At 37.3% G+C, this 20388-nt stretch overlaps 1 protein-coding gene across 1 annotated transcript; it reads right to left on the bottom strand.

Moving 5' to 3' along the window:
* Window positions 1–216: 216 nt before the first annotated feature.
* LOC131788778 (transient receptor potential cation channel subfamily M member 3-like) lies at window positions 217–19336 on the bottom strand. The gene is made up of 24 exons (XM_066167536.1): window positions 19119–19336; window positions 17934–18275; window positions 17268–17344; window positions 16982–17109; window positions 16192–16358; window positions 15268–15472; window positions 14504–14670; window positions 13937–14126; window positions 13053–13218; window positions 12382–12523; window positions 11973–12045; window positions 11734–11873; window positions 10994–11128; window positions 10642–10695; window positions 9833–10251; window positions 8986–9211; window positions 7583–7723; window positions 6995–7126; window positions 6317–6565; window positions 5284–5455; window positions 4907–5045; window positions 3312–3490; window positions 1731–1860; window positions 217–1038 (listed from the first exon to the last, which is right to left on the bottom strand). Exons 2-24 carry the CDS (start codon window positions 18186–18188, stop codon window positions 933–935), a joined length of 3792 nt encoding a protein of 1263 aa, XP_066023633.1. The 5' UTR covers window positions 18189–18275; window positions 19119–19336; the 3' UTR covers window positions 217–932.
* Window positions 19337–20388: the final 1052 nt, after the last annotated feature.

The following is a 20388-nucleotide window of genomic DNA, read 5'->3' as shown; positions in this document are numbered from 1 at the left end:
TTTAATAATGTATAAGGTAAGTAGTGTGGTATATGTGTAGCTGAATAATAGATTATTCTCATTTGTAAAGTGACATCTAGATAAAACAGAACATACTTGAGAAGAAAGTGGTCTAAACTTGTAAATATCTATATTAAAACCCTGATTGACAAATATCATAACACACACCAAGACGTGTGGTGACTTATCTGAAGTCTCAAAAATGATTTAAACTAGTTCGGATTCAATTGTTTCATTTTTCCTATATCATATCTAACATTGTTTATTTTCAATAAATTTACGTCCGATGTTCTAGATGTAATTTAATCTTTTAAATCTAGTTGCGTGTTATCACAAAAGCTGTTATCTGATTGGCTACTTTACTGACTACGCTTCTGAGCTATCTATAAGTTAACGTGAGCGAACAGTGGCTGCAAAGAGAATAGCTCTTCCTCATTCGTGCAACGTTTACACAACAGTCTCTCTTTCCATACGTCGCTCTAGATTTGTGGTAAAACAACTTTCGATTTGAAGTGAAACAACTTCGAAGCGACGCAACTGGAAAAAATACTTAACTCGATATCTTGCTTTTTCGTTACTGATATCTACGCTTTATTTTTTTCTCAGTTCGTGAGCGAGCGGTATTCTACAAATCCTGTAATCTGATTGGTTCCGAGAGCGGGCAGTATTCTCCCCACCCGGCCCGCTCACAGCGGGCGGTTCTATTCGCAACCATTTGTTAGGTCTTAGAAAAATTAAAAATGTTATTCACCAGCCAAAGTCGGTCCGTATTGGGAAAAACTGTGCCCTCTGCCTTGTGTACCGCCTTCGGCCTACGGCCTCGGGCGGTATCCAAGACCTCGGGCCCGGTTTTTCCCACTACGGACCTCCCGTCTGGTGAATAACATATATATATCTATGAACACCCACCCAACCTCGCTCATTGATTGCTGTTAACTAGAATTAAGATTGCTCTGTTGAAAACTCCCCTTGGTATTTGTGAGGTGACGTTGAAGAGTTTCTTGTAATTCCGTGACTTTCTTCACCAAATGCTCCACCCTGCGAGAGAACGTGTAATAAATAAAAATCTATATCACTATATCGAGAACTTGAACAATTTTGTTTCTGTAGTAGTTCATGAACAACAAGCTATTCTCATGAATGACGTATCTCTTTGGTAATCGATTGTTTTGAGCAGATAAGAGATACAATGATGCCAAAACAGATTCTGTGAATCAGGGCAGTGCAATCCGAGCACTTTGTTCTGGCTTTGACAAAATATTATTCGCAATAAATAAATAGGACTTAATTTATACAGGATAACTCTGAATAGTTGCAAACTGATAACCTTGTGGCCCGCTAAACTGGAAAAACATGGTAAAAGACAGACCATTTCGCTCAATACAAAGGGCAGCCAAGCAGTTGAACTTAAGGTAACCAAGAACAAATCCAGGGAGTAGCAGGATGAAGGGCCACCAGATTACAGACCAGCACCTCAACCACTCAGCCACACTGCTTCCTTCACTCCGAAAATATTTCCACAACCAGGACAAGTTGTTTGAGGCATTTCCAACCCAATTCGAAGATTTTCGTTTGGTACTTCCTTACTTCAACTAACTGGAGACCTGTGTCAAATACTTGTGGCCACACGAGGGATTAAAAAAATCAAGGACCCGAATTCGGAAGTGTTGTGTTATCTCAGACAAAACTGGTCTCCACTCAGTACCTTTACCACTAAAAATTCAATTCACCTTTCACTGGTTCTCCTAACCCTCTCCTCTGTACCAGTTCTCTTTTCCTCCTCAATGCGCTGTAGATAGTTGGCTGCACTTTCTATTTCAAAGAGTCTTAGCAGTTCAAGATCCTCTGCAGTAAACTTAGCTAAAAGAAAATAATAATTTTTTTGGGTGTGCATGACATAATACGCTTTAACTGAAGAGGTAGTCCTGTAATAATTTAGTTGAAACTCCTCCATATAAGAAATTGAACTCAGTCACTGCATGAGAGTATAGTTATCTTATCTATATCCACGAGTAGTCTTTGGTCTTTAGTCTTTATTCCATCATAAGATAAAACTACATATCTTATGTTACAATGAATTGAAAAAACTACAGAAATCTACATACATATTATGAATTAAAAAGTATATCATTACAATAAATGGAGCTTAAATATCAACCTATTTACAAATGTGTTCATAAAGCGCTGTGTATTAATTTTCGGGCGCGCGCAGCCTTTTTTCCTGAGATTGTGTAGATATGTCTTTTGGACAGGAATGATATCTTTCAGGGGGTGGCAATCCGTTGATTTTAGTTTCTTCAAAATATTTCTGTCTTGTTTGTTTAAAAGGTTCTTGATAAAAACTGGAAATGAGATAAAACCGCGTTCATGACATCGGTCTAAAAATTTTTGTACAACCGTAAGATCGGACTCAGATGCCCCATAGACTGAAAGTGCATAGCTAAAATTAGCCAAAACAATCGATATAAAAAGATGATCAATCTCTGCCTGAGAGTAATGTTCCTTTCTCAATGTTCGTAGGACGTGTAAACACTTGTTTGCTTTGACAAGCTTAGTTCTTACATGCTCATCAAATTTTCCATCACTCTGTAAAGTTACTCCTAATAAAACGAAGCTATTACATTGGGGAATATTATTAATTGGAGAGTAGAGTACATTATGATTTTTCTTTCTAACAACCAGCTCTTTACATTTGCAAGGGTTGCAGACCATTCTATTGTCTTTACACCATGTTAAGAACTGTCCTACTAAGTCGGCAGACGGGTCACTATTCCTAGTGATAGGCGAAAGAATAGTGGAATCATCGGCATATTTAAAAAGCACAGGGCAACCATTAAAAAAAATCTCCAAATCGTTCAAAAATATATTAAAAAGATACGGTCCGCTTACACTACCTTGTGTGGTTCCTCTATTGACAAGTTTCCACTGTCCTAAAAAATTATAACTAACAACACGCTGTTGTCTTGCATAGAGGAAACTATGATACCAATTGATAATGTACGGATTTAGAGGTAGCTGTTTCAGTTTGGCAGACAAAATAGCATGGTTCACAAAATCGAAAGCCTTACTGAAGTCCATGGTAAAAATTCGCACTGCGCTATAGTCACTACTATCTAAATACTTGTATGTCTGGTGCTGGATAGCGAGCAAGGCATTTGTGCAACTACCCGCCTGTCTATATGCAAATTGAGTAAGAGACAAAAACACTAAAACGAAAAATTAGAAAGTTACAAAAAATGTGCTAAGATAATATTTACAAAGGAAAACTAAAGCGGCACAACCTTACAACAACACAAAAATAAACAACTTACGAGAGACTTTATTATGCTTTCTACACTTCCTCACAAGCCACCGCACAAACTCGACAAGATGGAAAATAAAAGCGAAAGGTGTAGCCAGAGGTGGGTGTTTGTTGTACTCCATAACAAGATTGTAGTACTGGTACTTCCATATCTGATACGAGTGAAGCTCAACCTCGTTAAACACGTTGCTGAAATAAAACGAATGGGTCATTTTAGTAAACTTAGTTACAAGAAAAGAACGTACCAAATGAATTGAATCAGAAAAATAAAGAAACTGTAGTGCCACGTTGGTATAGGGGGCGAAACTGTCTACGTTTTCTTTGTTTTCTCAGCCTAATGACGTGTTTGTGACTCTGTTGTTGCCAAAACTGTCCAAAAAACTCTTTTTGGACAAAAAAAAAGTTCCCTAGGAGTTGTAACCGGGTACAAGACATTTTTCGTTTTTGTCAGAATCATGTCGGGTGATCGTAACTGAGGTAGCCATTTAGAAAACAGGATTTACTTCATCTGGCCCAGTGGCGAAACTAACCATGTGATAACTTGGATATTCGACACAAAATACCGCAGCCTGGGAGGCAAACAGTCTGCGACAGAAAGAGACTAACAACTAGTCAGAGAAGCAGCATAAAGAGGGCTCCTTCTCCGAGGTTTCAAACTACAGGCCAATTTCGTTACTCAGCATTCCTGGAAAGCTCCTAGAAAACCAGATTTGTTCTAGGCATCTACAAGATTGTGGCTTCTTAAGTAAACACCAATGGGGCTTTAGAAAAGGTTGCTCCTCAGAGGACTTACTTCTCACCATGACAGAAAAGTGGAAACTAGTTATGGACAGAGGTCTAATTGTTGGGGCCATATTTATTGACTTTCAAAAAGGCCTTTGATACCGTGTCGCATGAAATTCTATCCTTAAAGCTCAAAGCAGTTGACATCTGTGGCCCATTACATCAGTGGCTAATGAGCTACTTACTTGATAGATACCAATATACAGAAGTAAACAATCAGAGATCAATGTCTCTTCCTATTAAATTTGGTGTTCCTCAAGGATCCTTGCTTGGTCCAAGATTGTATACTATTTATACTAATGACCTTCCTGATCAAGTAGAAGATGGCTCCATTGTGATGTATGCTGACAACACCACAATCTACTCAATTGGTCAAAATGTTGAACAATTCATTTTATCTCTAAATGGCCTGATGACACAGACGTCCAAGTGGAACTCTTTAAAAAAATTGACAACCCACCTCTCTAAACCGAAGCTATGATAATGAAAAAGCAGCAGTTAACTGACCCTTGGCAGCCGTTACATTTTGGCCATGGCTTTGTGAAGTTTTTCAGTTCTACAACCTGCCTAGGTGTTATGACTGATAACCAACTCTCTTGACATGCTCAAGTAGACAGAGTTAAAACTTCATTTTCCAAAAAATTTTGTGCGTTAAGGGGAATGTCATACTTACCCAAGGTTTGTGAACAGATTTCCAGGCATAATTACAGACAGGAAAAGAGAAACACATCAAGAATTGAAAAATACAAGCTTCTCAATAAAAATAGCACTTTTCAGTGTCGCTGATTGACAGATGGTGATTGCAATTATAAGACATAATACCTGAAGATAGCAATAAGAAGATTGATAAGAAGCACGTTGGTGATGAGCAAATATCCACCCATGAATATGCGATGAATCCACTTTAGATGTTCTCCATCATGCAAAGGAATTTCGCCCGTAGTAAGCTTGCCTTGCTCAACTGAAAAGCAGAACAAGCATGTCCCAAATGTGGTAAAGAAGCTCAAATTATTTAGAGGGTTTCCAATCAAAAATCATAGTACCAGAAATTCATTGCAGACACAGTAAGAGACGCGAGCGGATCAACTTTGCATCTACACCCGTGTTGCAAGCTGCTGTATATATGTTTTGTTTTTGATTTTATTGCTATCAATTGAAACTTTTCTCTACAAATAACGTGAAGAATCTCAATTGCTTACCTTCCTGATCAACAAACAACTCTCCATATACGTGCCAGTAAGGCTTGTAGAACAGATCATTAATCACACCCCAGTATGGCTCTTTGTTAGCAAAGAACAACGCCTGCCTGAACACACCATAACTACACACAAACACCAACAAGAGACAAAGCCACATCATAACGTCTGCAAGCTGTAAAGATAAATTCAGTGTAAGTTTAACCTATCTTTCAGTGCAATCTCCAAATAAGTATCGAAGGTAATTCAGGACTGCCTCGGTTTTGCTTTTTTACGCTCTCTACTGAAAAGGCCTACAAAACTTGCACCTATCAACCAATTGGATGCTAAACTAAACCCAGACACGACTTGATCATCCATGTTTTCCTGGGCTTCATGCAGTTTACCTATTTTTATCCTGGCCTTAATTCTGACTGGCTGTTGTGATTACTTTGATTTTGATTTCTCAATACTAAACTGAAAACTCCTAAATGTTCTTTTTGCTAAATAACTAGTTGAAAACCATGACTTGAAGGTTTACTGACTAACACACAACCCAGCAAACAGGTGATAGGAATTGACAGTAATATCGAAAGAATATAATACTAAATTATATTGATCATTATTGCAAAAATCATCACAGCATGCAGCTGGAGGGGACGATCATAAATCATTGCTTGAAAAGTAAAAGAGTTCAGCAAATGCAAAGCATAATACTAAACCTAGACCAGCTCTTAATGCCTACGCAGCACTGATTATGTGACCAAGGGAGAAATAGCGAGTGCTTTGCTTGAATACCCGTGGTTGAAAAGGAGTGATGGAATCCAATCATTTATGAAATTTATGACTAGTTGACCATAAGCATTGATATCCCATCATTTTTATTACTCAGTGCACATATATATCAAAATGGAACCTTTACTCACAAACTCAACCAACTAATTTTAACAAGGCCAAAGGGTGAAGGCTGAATAATTTGTACTTCAGTAGTCCTTGCTTGAGTGTGTTTGTTCAAGTTCTGTTTTGCCTTAAAAGGACCCACCGGTAAACTACTTACCATTCTTTTTATCATAATAATCTTTGGCCCCAGGTAACCACTAACAAAATACACTCTGTAAAGTCTGAAGGAGAAAATGACGAAATTCACACAATACAAAACACGGGCTGCTTCCCATGTGACATCGAAAAACCGTAGGATAAAACCAATGAGAGCGATTGCGTTCGCAAATGTGTCCACAATGTTTACGTAGGTGTTAAAATATAGTTCCAACTTGCTTTTAAAAGTGGATGTCTCTTGATTCACGACCTGTGGATATGAATAATTGGGAGGCTTTTCAGGTGACTCAAAAGGGAATAATAGGCAAAGAAAACTAAAAAAGGGAAGGGGGAAACAGGATACATCATCAAAGGGGCTAAATATATCATTAAATTTTCCTAACCATGAACAAAGGAATAGCAACTCCCAAATCACAGAGACTCCACGCCCAAAGGTTGACTCCAGTTGTATTTCTATACAAAATTACAAAGGACAAATCCTAACACAGGGTGGTGGGGAGGGGGGGGGGAGAAAGATGGATGGGTTGGGGACGTTATTCACACTGTGTTCTTAGGCAAGGCACAGACTCTATTAATCCAGGACTGTAATAGGGTACAATTATATTTACAGGTAACTCAAACTAATCTAAATTCTGTAAACAAGTTCGAAATTCATCTGCTTTAGTTCTTTGTTACTCACTTGTCTAATTTCATCCATAATTATGACACCAATCCAACACAAGAGCACAATTTCATAGATGGAAGGCCAAGACTTATGAAATGAGAATAAAATTACAAAAGCATACAATCCTAAAAAGCACAAGTGCATTCCCTGGAAAAGAAAAAAAAGAAGAGATAAGGTGAAGAATTAACTTTAAAATGTGGTTGGTTCATTAAACTGAGGAAGCACAGTAAAAACTCTGAGACAACTGCAGACAACACCATAACATTTCAACTACTTGCCCCTCCAAAATGGGTACTAGAAAAAAAAATGGACATTGTTTCACCCCATATTATGCGTTAAAACTCATGAAGCTTTACAGCTTACTCTCTTGTTATTTTTTAAAAGTACACAAGCCAAGAGGCCTATTATGTTCATCAAACAAATGCATGACTATTGATTTATGTAACTCATACTTACTACATGTATTACTACCCACAAAAACGGAAAAATACTTCCCCAAAAAGGGCTTAGCCTCAATCACTACCAATATTGTTAAATGTTGAAGTCTTAACTCAAACCGTGTTAGGTAAATTAAGAAATGGGTAACAACATTTATTTTCTTACCAGATGGGACCAGAACTTTGTTATTGGAGCATTGTAGAAGATAAGGACCTTTTTCCACAGGGGCACCGACCAGCTGTGATTTTCGTCGTCATAGAATAAGATCTTAAGAATCATTGGTGGGCAGATAATAGCAAGGATTACCTTAAAAAGAGATTGGAAAAGTTTGGAAAAGTTCCTGCAGGCCTTAGACGGAGCACTTGAGAAAAAGCGTCCTAAATTAACACCCAAGCCAGTTGAACCACATAACAACAAAAACTTTTAATCCGATGGAGAATCAGACTAAATTCGTATCTTCTGCAGAAACAAGCAGAAACAAGCAGAAAGCGCACTTGACTATGTTCCCATGGTAAATACTATTAAATCATATTTAATGTAGTTAACAACTAGGAACTATGGTCTCGAGTATTTTTGGTGTTCTTTGGTGGTGTGTTGGCCATTTGTAGCATAACTATGTTTGCGTTTGTAGCATTTACCATTGTTCATGAGCATGGGGGCAGATTCCTGTCCAGCGGTATGTTGCTTTGGCACATGCGCAGGCCATGTGCCTACATTTTGTTTGCATTGTACTCAAAGCTTTGTTAGCGTAGCATGGTGTGGCGTGGCGCTTCAGTAGCGTAACGTTTCTCTTGGTTCCCCTCCCTCCCTCTGCTTTCTTGGTTTAGGGTCTCCCCCTCCTTTCCGGGATTCTTTTTTCCCTTGTTTCAGGGGTTTGTGCATTTTACTTCCACTGGGCTACTGGCCACAGTGTGACAGGTGCTATAGTGGGGGGCCGGGCGTGGCTAGGCGTGGGGGGGCTCGTGGCCAGGTTGTAGGTTGGTAGGCCTGTGGGTGTTCTTCCGCTTTGCAGTGTAATTGCAGTTGCATGCAGCCCCCTGGCCCATGGGCACCCAACCTCCACTTGCGACGCAGGCGTTAACGTTTGAGCATGATCGGTAAGTTAGTGGTGGAGTTTGATTTAGCCAATCACAGAGAGTTAAAGCTGATTTGTCTAAGCCGGTATTGTCTCACTAGTGTGTTCAGTTGATAAGTTTTGCCATTTTCTAAGCACTGAAACAAACCATTCTAAATTGGCCATCAGTTTGTTAGCTCAAATCAACGATCAGAACAGCTGATGGCTTTAGATAAATTTTTTTTAGCAGCAGTAAGTGTAAACACAACACTTGAATTGTATTGGTTAGCAGGTTGACAATGTTCTGTGCTTTGGGTTAAACTGTGTGCCTCTTTTCAACCAATTAGCCGTTAAATTAAATTCAATCACAACTTTTGTATAAACACATCTCCCTTTCTAACGTTGCTCTTGACTGTTAAAACTACTTGTCTGAATTTACTATGATCGGAAGAAAACCACTACATCATAAGAACGCTTAAAAGAAAAGTTTCAATACAGGAAATGAGCGGCATACCTTCCAGTACTGAACTCCAGGCATACCACGTGACTTCCAAATGCTATTCAGACTTGATTGACAGCATGGATGTGCTAGGAATTGCTCTGCTTTCGCTGCAGCTGCCAAGCTAAGGGGGCTCATACCACCCCACTTGGGTATCTCCCTCTCAACCAACATCTCTGCCAACACTTCGTCTTCGTTGTAACACACATCAAGAACACCAAGGGCTAACGTTTCAAATTCACTGACATAATACAAAAATAACCTATCAATGACCTTTACTATAAAAGAAGGCCAATAAAATAAAACAAAGCGATTACAACCTCAGCATGACTTTCCATTTGACTTTAGGGCTTTGGTTTTGGAAAATGATGAGACCAGTCACAATTTGGTTTAGAATTATTTCGTAAAGATAGACGTCAAGTTTTACATAAGTATTCAGTCTAAATTACAAAGAAATCATTCCCTAAACATCAAAACCTAATTGAATTCAGTAAAACAGAGTTAAAACGTAAGAACTGTGGTCACAAATTTGAGGCAAATATTTAGGTACGCTACATTGAGCTTCAAGGTTTTCATGCGCACATAGGAAAACATACAAATGAAGACCAGGTCACACATTAAATATGCAGGTAGCATGCTATCACAAACTGGATAGCATTGGCCAACCAAGTATCGTATTTCCCTTGCCCTAAGGGCCTTGAACATTGTCCACAAAGGAGGGGCATGCACCCCCTCCCCCCACCATCTCTTTCTTGAATTCACCATTTAAAATCTCAAACAAATCTACCCAAGTGGCATAATGCTTCATTTAGCTTCATATTACAATGAACTCAAGAATATCCAGGCCTTTCATTGTACGTACACTGCGTGTTGCTTCAATGCCCTCTTGCTCTCAAAATAGTCATCTTCAACTTGATCATGCATGGCTTGAAACAATCTACTCGCTGCCAATGCATCAGACACAGCTTCTTCTCCTTTCTCCCACATGAATCTTGCCAGTTTATATCGATTCATTAATACTGCCCATAAGAAGAGCTCTCTAAAAGGCTTCTCAAACCGCGTGGCATTGTAGGCCCTCTGCACTTCAAAAGTTTTATCTAAAGGCTGAAATCCATCTCCATCAGATTTATTCCCCGTGTAAGGTGCTACTCCAAACAGGCCAGCAACTCCTGCAGCCAGGGCGTTGGCATGGGGTGTATCAACCTGGTACATTGGCTCATAATAAGCACCAATAAGTTCTTTGATAAGCACACCAATGTCTTTAAGGGAGTATGGCCCTTCCTTGAACAAGGAAACAAACAAAAACAAGTTTAGATAAAACTTCAGACAGAAGGGCAAATATATCACTCATTTTTTGTTAAATCTTTAATGTCATGCAGTAATCAGTCAGAAGGCAATCCAAAAAGCCCCACGTTTCATACAAAGTAGACTTTAGGAGTCACTGGCTATTAGAGTTACATAAGGTGATTCTTTCACCAGCCAGCTAAACCCCACAATCGTTTAGTCAAGGTAAGACTATAAAAGGTCTTTCCCTCCAATGCATTAAACATGCATACATGTATACATCTTGATGCCCTCCTGCATGACAAAACTACAACAGGAGAAATCTGCACCAAAGCTATCTAAAAAGTATTTATAGTATCTCACTAGTTTAGTTTAAGATTTACTTACAGAAACATCAGCAATGTTCCTTAGGAGAGAGTATAGATGACTTCCAGGTTCTGCCTGCGAAGTTTGTAAAATAATGACAACAGATAATCCCTCAAGCTATGATTATGTATTTCTCTTTCTCCAATGTAGCGGACAAGCTCATGGTACAAATTGCTCATCATTTTCTCCTGTAAATTTTGCTTCAGAAATGTTTTTTAGCCTTCATCTTTTGGCAGAAAGAAGTAACAAATTGAATCTTATTTCATTAGACCCCTTCATTCCACAATGAGCTTTGAACTATAAGATTACTGTGACAGTCACAGGCAGTAACAGAACATTTTGTGAAAAAAACAAGCTACAAATATAAACTTACCGAATTGTAAAGTTTCCTTAGCCTTGGAACAGTCAAAAAGTCTCTCATACTGACTCCATTTACTAGAAAAAGCCTTACAAAATCAACACGATCCAGCTGTAGAGCATTTAGCATGACATCATCGAGGCTTTCGCTCTAGAAATGAGATGATCAAACTCAATGAAATGAAACAAGTGAAAAATAGCTATACATTGCAAATTTGACATTGTGCCATCATGTATCATTCAATTAAAGCCCCACAAGGGAATATAATCGCCTGAGTGCTAGCAAAGTTTATTTGAAGCTTATAACAAAAGAACAGTTGACCACATAACTTAACAAGTTATTACAACCTTGCTCCAGTTAGGTATCATGCTACAAAGCAACTCTAATAAAGTAGTTTCAAAACCAGACTTAGAAGGCTTCGTTATGTTGTTAAATCTGAATGGCTGAGAGGGTGACATTAGTTTCAAAAACCCAGTAGTAGAGATGTGGTAATGAAAATGATGAACCCCTGGATTAATTTAGATGTTTCATCCAATTCTCAGTTGGACCTCAAGTCGGAAACTTTGTTGAAATAGTCTCAATTAGTACAACTCCATTACTGAGTATTAGGAAACTAAACCAGTTACAGGTTTTCAATAGACCCCAGATAGTCCCAGACCTTGGTATCTCAATGGACTAGTCTGTTTTAGTTTTTCGCCCTTTACATGGACCAAGGTGGAAAAGAGGGGCTTCTTGTGGTCTATGTTATCACTTACAGGCCAGTCAGCATCAGGAGTAAATATCTTTTCTTCAGCCATGTCAACTCTATTCCACGTTAATGCCAGTTTTAACTGATCCATTCGATTGGCACCCTGTCCGAGTAAATCGGATTTCCCTGGATCACCATTGCCAGCCCCTAAAGTAGCAGGAAAAAAAAACATAATGACCAAAGACATTACTTTGTTTATCCCATTATGGATCATTGTACACTTGTTGGCAGAATTTGAAGTCTCACCTTTGAGCAAGGCACTGAGAATGGCTAGGTCAAGGTCAAGGTTATTTTTCTCATCGATCTTGTAGACAGTGATCTAGGACAAAAGAGTTCATCACAATTGTCACAAGGACTATGTTAATTCAAAAAGCACAATAGATGTTGGAAACTTAAGCAGAAGTGAATGTGCACAATGCTGATCATCACTTCTTGATGCTCTTCATTAGCAGATTACTACAAAAATTTCAATTAAAGCCAAATCAGTAAGGGAATTTTGAAAAGTTCTGTGAAATTGGTTTTGGAAAATTTGAAAACCTGTCAAGCAAAAATTTTGAAAATTGTCAACCCTTCTTGGAAAATTGAAAGGAAAAATTATCAAACACTCGCCCTAGTGCAAGTTGATAATGGACTATCATTGGAAGAAACAACTTACCAGATGCTCATCATAAACACAACTGTTAACAATGTCTACAATTTTCTGGACATAACTTTCATCGCCTGCAAACTTTGGAAAAGATTCCCGGATTTTTGCAGTGAGACGAGGTAGCTGATCTTTCTTTACTTGGCGCACTGTTCTGTAATCAGATTCAGGAAAGTTATGCTAAAACAAAATTCCCTTTTTATTGTCAGGCCACTCTTCATACTGCTTGTTCTTAGAATTATTAACTTATTTCTGATCATGTGAGGTATTAGTCAAGTCGAGATCTCTTGTCCTTTTTGGTAAATTAGAACCAAAATACACATACCCTAGCTGGCCAAGAAACGATTCAACACAACTTGACAACATCTCTTCCAACATCTTGGCTCACGACTAAAACAGCCACCTCTGCAATCCTTTCCCCATATTCTTTAATCACTGATCAATAGACTTTCAAAGGTTTTCATAAAATGGAACTCATTTTCTTTCAACACATATGACAGCAGGACAGTTTTGCAGCAATTAAGTTAAACTGAACAAGCAAGACTCTTGATCACTGAAAAACTTTTCTATGGGTCAAGTTTATTCTCTTTAACTCAATTAAGAATACTTGCATTAGAAATCTGAAATGACGGGTCAAACTCTCTTCTAATAAATAACATCAAAAAGTAAATAAATAAACCTACCCAGGGACACAGTTGTGATGTGCAAAAGCCAAGATATCAGCAGCTCTCTTGGTTCCTTCCACCACAACTGCTGGAATGCCATGCTTCACAGATGCTTTGACAGCCTTCAGTGCATCCTCTCCTCCTTCAACAATCACTGTCACCACAGGAACCCCAAACCCAAACTCTACAATGAATAAATCATGTGGAAAAGTGTTCAGGATGAAAAGTCAATTTAAAAACATTTAAAGACTATTCATATCCTTCTTAGCTAAAACCAAGATCTTCAGGTAGCGAGATCATGTCTTTTAATATCTAATGTTTGTTTAATTCCTAAAAATAATTTAATTGCCAGTTTCCCTAATGATCAGGGAATTTATTTGGCAAGTTCATTTTTGATTGTATAGCCAGAGGACTGAGTCTTTCTTTTAAAATATCTTTTTGAATTTTATTAACAATCTCTTCCAAACCCTTAGGAGACCATTGAAAGTCCATGATAATATTTAGGAGATTTTCTATGCATTTCAAGCATAGTTAATGCTTTTCCCAATTTTGTGATTATTTCAATCACTGCTTGTAAATTAAAACTACTGCCCCAGTAAAGCTACTTCCAACAAAAGTTCAAAATAACAAGATCCCAGCCAAGTATGTCTTGTTCCATTTCAATGTAAGTCTGGCCAGAGACAATGAATTATTATGCTATCAGTAGTTAAACATTGTTTCATTGTAGGAAGTATAGCACCCCTTCAACCAAAGCCCTACAAATAAGTCTAGACTAGCCAATGGTTTTCATGTTAAAAACTTAATTTAAAAACAAGTAAGATTTTACAAAGAGAAACATACTACAAAGGAGATGTAAGGAATTTACATCTAACACCTGAATTCACTTCTCAAAGTCAACTCACTTTGTCTCTGAATATTAGGTTTGTTGGCAATGACTCTCTCCAGCCGTGTCCTAAATTGAACTTCTTTAGCTCCTGCTTGCCCCTGTGTACCATCATCCACCAAAAGAAAATGGCTGTGATCTGGATTGAGGGACACAGGTTTCCCTCGCTCAAATGAATGCTCTACCCTGTAAGTTGCTGGATAGCATCCCTAGAAAAGAGAAAAAGGTCATACAATTTTAACACTTTGGATTGCTGCCTTTGGCAACAAACTGCTGAAATTTACCAAGTTTACAGAGAGTGCATATATTTTTAGAAAAGCAAAACCAATCCTAAGCAAGAACAAGACATAGAAAGTTTCCCAAGCTGAGTACTATTTTGTGAAAAACAAACTTTAAAACACTTTTCTGCAAATAGATTTTGTTTGAACTTTGATATGTAACAAAACAAAAGTTTTCTTCAAAGAAGCAAAACTAACAACTCTAAAGTCTATTTTGAGATCATGGTAGATCTGATTAATTTTCCACTTTGCCATCAGAGCTCCATCTTTCTGAAATCTTACTGCAGACAGGTATTCTTTTTCCTCACCTTGCCCTCCAGTGGGCTAATCAAGTGCTCATTTCTCTCTATATATCCCCATGTCGCAATACCTATGCATCTGATGCGCCGGCGACTTGATAACCCTCCCCAATGCATGGACTGACCCTCCTGCACAGCTTGACCTACAGCCCTCATCACACCAAGATTTACACCACCTGCATGAGCACAACCAGTAACAGATGAAAGCTACGATTGAAGGGCAACTTACAATTGAAAGGTAAAAGAAATGTCATATTGCATTTGTTCAAAAGTATCCTCCCCTATAAATGATCAAGAAACTTGCTCTACTTTCCCAACGAATCAGATCCAAAACTGAAACCAAAAATAACTTGTTCACTTTCACCATCCCATGCTTCAGGCAGTTTGTATAATTTTATATTGAGTTTAAGCTGTACACTCAGAAGTTTCTACAATAAATTTTGCCTGACACATTATCCAGCATTATATAGCAGTTGCAAATGGCCATTAAGACACCAGTTTTTTAAATTTAATAATCCATGTCATTTTTAGAAATATTAAAGTAATTCTTGATGTATTTGGAAAAAAAAATCAATCACATTAAACTTCACTTGAAATTACAATAACTTGTTGATAGGTTTAGTTCTAGTTAGAGATACACCTAAATAATACCATATCCATAAGAAAATAACCATTCAAAGACATGATTAACAAAGAGAAAGTCTTAAATAATTCTAGTCCAAATATAATAAAATATGTGTGATACAACAGATTTAACAGGCTGTTAATTTTACCAGTTATTATCCAAGCACCACTGTGAGTTGTCTTAGCTGCCTTAATGAGGCCTCTATTGAAGATCTCTTTATGGTGAGGATCAAGCTTGAAATTTTTCAGACCTCCATGTACTGATATTACAATGTCTGGCTTCTGTAACTTCCACTGTCGCACCATAAGCTCTAATGTCAACTCTGGCCTTGTGTTGTCTGCTAGACGTATGTACTACAATTTAGAAAAAGAACATGTATCAGCTGTCAAGTCATAAATTCAGTAGGAATAAATTCAAAACAAAATAATGATTCAAACATATTTCAAGATCAATTTTACCAAGTGTGAAATTATCTCTAAATAACATAAGGAACCTATGAAAATTTATCAATAAAGAATCCAAATCAGAAACTCTCTGAATGTATTTCATCCACAGTTTAATAATAAATCACCAGGAATAAACATACATGAAAATAATCAACAGCCACCCTGACAAATATCATTGTCAGTTGTGATTGTTGCTGACAAAGCCTAGTTGAACAGATCCTCAAGGCCTATTAATCTTTCAACCATATACTCATTAACAATCCTTCTCCAATGTGAAGATGATCAATAGTGGTTAATATTGACTACCAGATAGGTAAAGCAGTGAGGTAAATATTCACCACTTTCACTGACCGCAGGGTAAATAATTGTGTTAGTCTATATCACAGAAACCAAAAATTATTCTGAAACTATACCAAGAAACAGTCAGAATTAAACTCTTAACATGCATTGCTTGACAATGAATAGCACTTGCTAATCCCTTCCGCACCAACCAATCACCACATGCAAAAAGTTCCATTCACCTGTATGGTATAATTTATATTTATAAGTACTCTATAACAATTATCATAATCAATACTAACTATTTAACAGATGAAATAATCATAGTAATACATTACAAATCAAACCTTGGCAGGGGTCAAAGATGAACTGTATGCATTTACAAACTTTATCTGACCAAAGCCATTTGTTGGAAACTCTTTTATGTCATCTTTTGGTGACCAGTTTTCAGGTCCTGTCTTTATTCCATAAACTTTCCCTTCACATCTACTGGTTTTCGTCAATGGTGGCAAACCTGTTAACACAACATCACCAGCTCCATGATTACAAGATAGTCAAGAATTAAGAGCTCAAAAATCTCATATTAATCATTTTCATTCTGACTTATATTACTAAGCAACTCTTATTTCATCTTTAACTGCACCATAAAATACAAAAAAATGAAACAGGAGATGCCAATCAAGCCCACATAATAACGAAGAGAATTAACTCTTCTTTCAAACTATTTTGTAACAAAGATTTTAAATTAGCCAAGTTCTAAAAGGATAACAACCTCCACACCCAAAAATCACCAAGTCCAGTTTTTAAAACTGAATCTGACACCAATACGCAAAACTTTTATACACAGTCTCATATTCCCTGGCCTATAAAACCATTATTATTTGGCATCTAACTAATAAATATTTCTTTAAATTACATATCCAGAAAAAGGGCAACTTCAAAACATTTTTTTACCCTAACCAGTCTGAATGGTCTACCATCCAATCTTTCATATCCCTTACTACGTAAATGGTGCACTCTTGAACCCCAAGACCTGAGTGTGCAGATAAAAAAATTCTAACCATATTAAACAAAAAATTTGTACAGAAACCTTCACTCTTGGTGTACTGGACCCTTTCTTTTGTATTTAACACTCACCCTCAGGCTGACTGTCACTAGAACAGTCACTATCTTCAGCTACATCATGAGCTATCTCAAGCTCTTCATTTTCTTCTTGAACAGTGGTCAACTTGCTATGCTGATTTTCAGGGCGACCACAACAGCATCTAGGATATGACATAATGAGTACCACACATATATTAGACACACTAGGCTAGTGAAATTATAAAGAAAAAGAATATTTAAAGAAATGTACTGGACAAATGAAGAAATAAACAGTCTCTGTAATAGATAGTGTATTAGCAAACTATATATTGTGACTCACAATCCAGGCTTTGCTTTGTCCTCAACATGATGGATACATTCCTTCCTTTTGAATGTCTTGTAAATCCAATCACTGTTCTGTAAATTAATGTACATTATTTATAAAGATGATGATAAAGGTAATGATAGGTAACAATATACTCATATTAAGGACATCTTGTGTTTTCATCCCCATCACATTCAATACTATCCTGATCATCAAGAGATATACATACTCTCAAGTTTGCATTGAAAGGCGATTGTGTAAATGATTGCGATAAAATAAAAGCCCCAAAAAAATTTGCAAAATTACATGTGATACTTGCAAAGTTTTCTGCCACATTAGCAATATATATTAGTTCATATAAGTAAAAGTATACATTATAAAAAAATCAATACCATAATCACCATTCACACAAGACTTCTCAGTCAGTTAAATAGCTACAAAGGACAAACTAGAGACAAGCAAAATGTGTGCAAAGCTCTAAACTAAGAGCAAGCAATGATAGGCAGGTTCCTTTTACTTGCATATGATTGCATGCACCAAATGATGTCTCTTTCTAATGGAAATTTCAAGGGTCTCACTTCTCAAGTAATCAAAATTTTCAGGACATTTTTGCTCAACAAGCAAAAGAAAGAGGGATAGGTTCTCTGCTTGTTTCCAAAGACCTAATCATCTCCCACTTACTTCTCTCTGTATTTGATATCGTTCAGATATACGCTTTGGAAGACTATCAGTCTCAGACAACAATCCTATCAAGAAAGCTGTAGATCCACTGGCCAGACCAGACTCATGAGAACTCCTTAATTCATCTGCAATTTGCTCTTCTAGCACTTCCTTTTTAACTGCATTCGAGTAAACTTTTGCTCGGCGTCGTGCATGAGCAGTACTAACTCGTCTTTTTCTGTTTTTAACAGCAGGGCTATCTTGAGCAGCTTGCATCACCACCAGCTTATTCACATATAACAAGTGAACTTGACCAACAATTAATGTAGGTGATTTGGTAATTTACTAATTTTACGAATAGACCTAAAATGAAAAGGATAGTCACAAATAAAGGCTTAAATTCCAAAACTTAATGTCTTGACATGCCCCTATGTTGCAGCATCTACATGAAATTTTAAAAAAACCTCTTTATGTGTTTCGCAACAGTTTTAGTAAAGTGAGACTCTTTGCACAATCTCATTGGTAAGAACCAAAAAAATAAGATGAGAATGATTAGATTACATTAGCATATACTTTTGAGGAATACTAAATTGCAGCATTGGAGGACTTCACCGTGTTTACACGTAGCCTCGTTCAAACACTCACTCACTCTTGTGTTAAACTGACTGCACATAAAAACACATAAAAAAGTCCACTACTGCTTAATAACAAAATTACTGAAATAAAATGCATGCTCCTGTACACTGCACTGCTTGTTGAGTTTGCTTTAGTTGTGTCAAAATTCTCCCAACCCCCCCCCAGTGTTTCAACTGTTTCGATCATGCCATGTAAACAAGGCTAGAAGTCGTCTATTTCTGCAATAACAGTGTAACGATTTTGATAAATCAGTAATGAATGACCTTGTTGAATACTTGATAAGATATTTTAAAATCACGTACTGCTCATACTATATCATCTAGCAGATGTTACAAAAGTAAGGTAATCTTTGATCTATCGAACAGCCAATATATTACGCGACAGTCTAACGTTACCGTACCCTTTTTTCCAATATTATTCCGTGTCCGACCAAAGCCATTTTCACTTAATTTTTCCAAACTGGCTTTTATCTTGAGATTATAGAGTACTTCAGCTATGCAATAAATGAATCAATCCTGTAACAACTATAACCTATACATATATTGTTGTACTATGTTGAAGGGAACATACCTCATCAAAGAGAACTGAAAAAGTTTAAGGTGATCTTATAGATCTCGAACGTTACTTCGCCTTCCCCTACGTTCTCCGAGACATCAGTCCTGCATATTTCAATCATATGTCTACAAACTCTATATTTTCCGCGAAGAAAAACGGAAAGACAGAAAACATAAAGTTCTTAGTCATACTTCGGAACACACATACTTCGGAATACTTGAAGTGCATGTATATTGACTGCATGGTAACTAAGAGCTCTCACTAATTAGTACCCAGCCCTCTATGCGTTGGCCCTGAAGGTCAGAGGAGTAGAAAAGCGAGTTAATAATGACAAAGCGCACAATTTGCCTTGTCCTCTCTCACAGTCTTCCTACAAGAAGTTACTACTGCCGCAATCATTTATGCAAGGGCCGAACTCCTTTTCAAAGACAACAGACAGTGACCGATTTAATCGCCACACTGAGATAAAAATGAAGAAGACGCCTGTGACATCGATAGAAGTCCATCGGAACGGAAACTGTTTTTCCTTTCTTCAAGATTATGAGGAAAATTCAACAACTTACCTTGTGGCTTGCACGATCCCCTTAAAATCGAAATTTTAATAAATTAAACATTACACCTCAAAGAAGTCGAAAGAAACGAGAAAAAGATCTCTTTGATCTTCAGGTAAAAATTTTTAATGGCCTACTTGATATCAAGGTCTAACTGTTTTCAAAATTTTTAGGAATGAGACTTGCATTTGGAGGATCCTAGAATGTTCAAAATTATTGAAACAAAGATGTGTTAAAATAATATATTTTTTCCTTTTCCTAAGAGCAGCTAAGGATCTTGGTTTGATGAGAACGCTGGCAAAATCTCAATTCCTTTCAGCTCAGAAACCATACCCGTAACGTCATATCCTGACATTCTATGAATGATTGGATTTTAAAATTACAACTACCTGCATCTTGAAACTAAACACGAAAACAAAGTGCTGCTTCTCGAGAAACAAGACATAGACAGGGCCGACATCGAGCCGGAACAAGAAAAACGTTTGTGTCAACGCGGTATTTTTCGCTTGTTTTTGTTGTTGTTTTTGTTTTCTCTTTTTGGCGTCAAACGTATGACCATTGCCTAACTTTCAGCGGCTGCAAAATGTGGAAAGTGCGTGGTGTTGCCGTCATGGTCGTTCGTTTCCCATCGTGGTGCTACATCAATCTTTTGAGATATTTACTTTTAACGAAGTTTCCAAGAAGTTTGCTGATGTTTCCGCTGCTAAATTTAGAGTTTGAAGAGAAGTTATAAT

Source organism: Pocillopora verrucosa, chromosome 1 (assembly GCF_036669915.1).
Source record: "Pocillopora verrucosa isolate sample1 chromosome 1, ASM3666991v2, whole genome shotgun sequence".
Classification (NCBI taxonomy): domain Eukaryota; kingdom Metazoa; phylum Cnidaria; class Anthozoa; order Scleractinia; family Pocilloporidae; genus Pocillopora; species Pocillopora verrucosa.
Note: the sequence above shows the minus strand (reverse complement) of the source record. Positions and strands in the feature narration are given on the sequence as shown.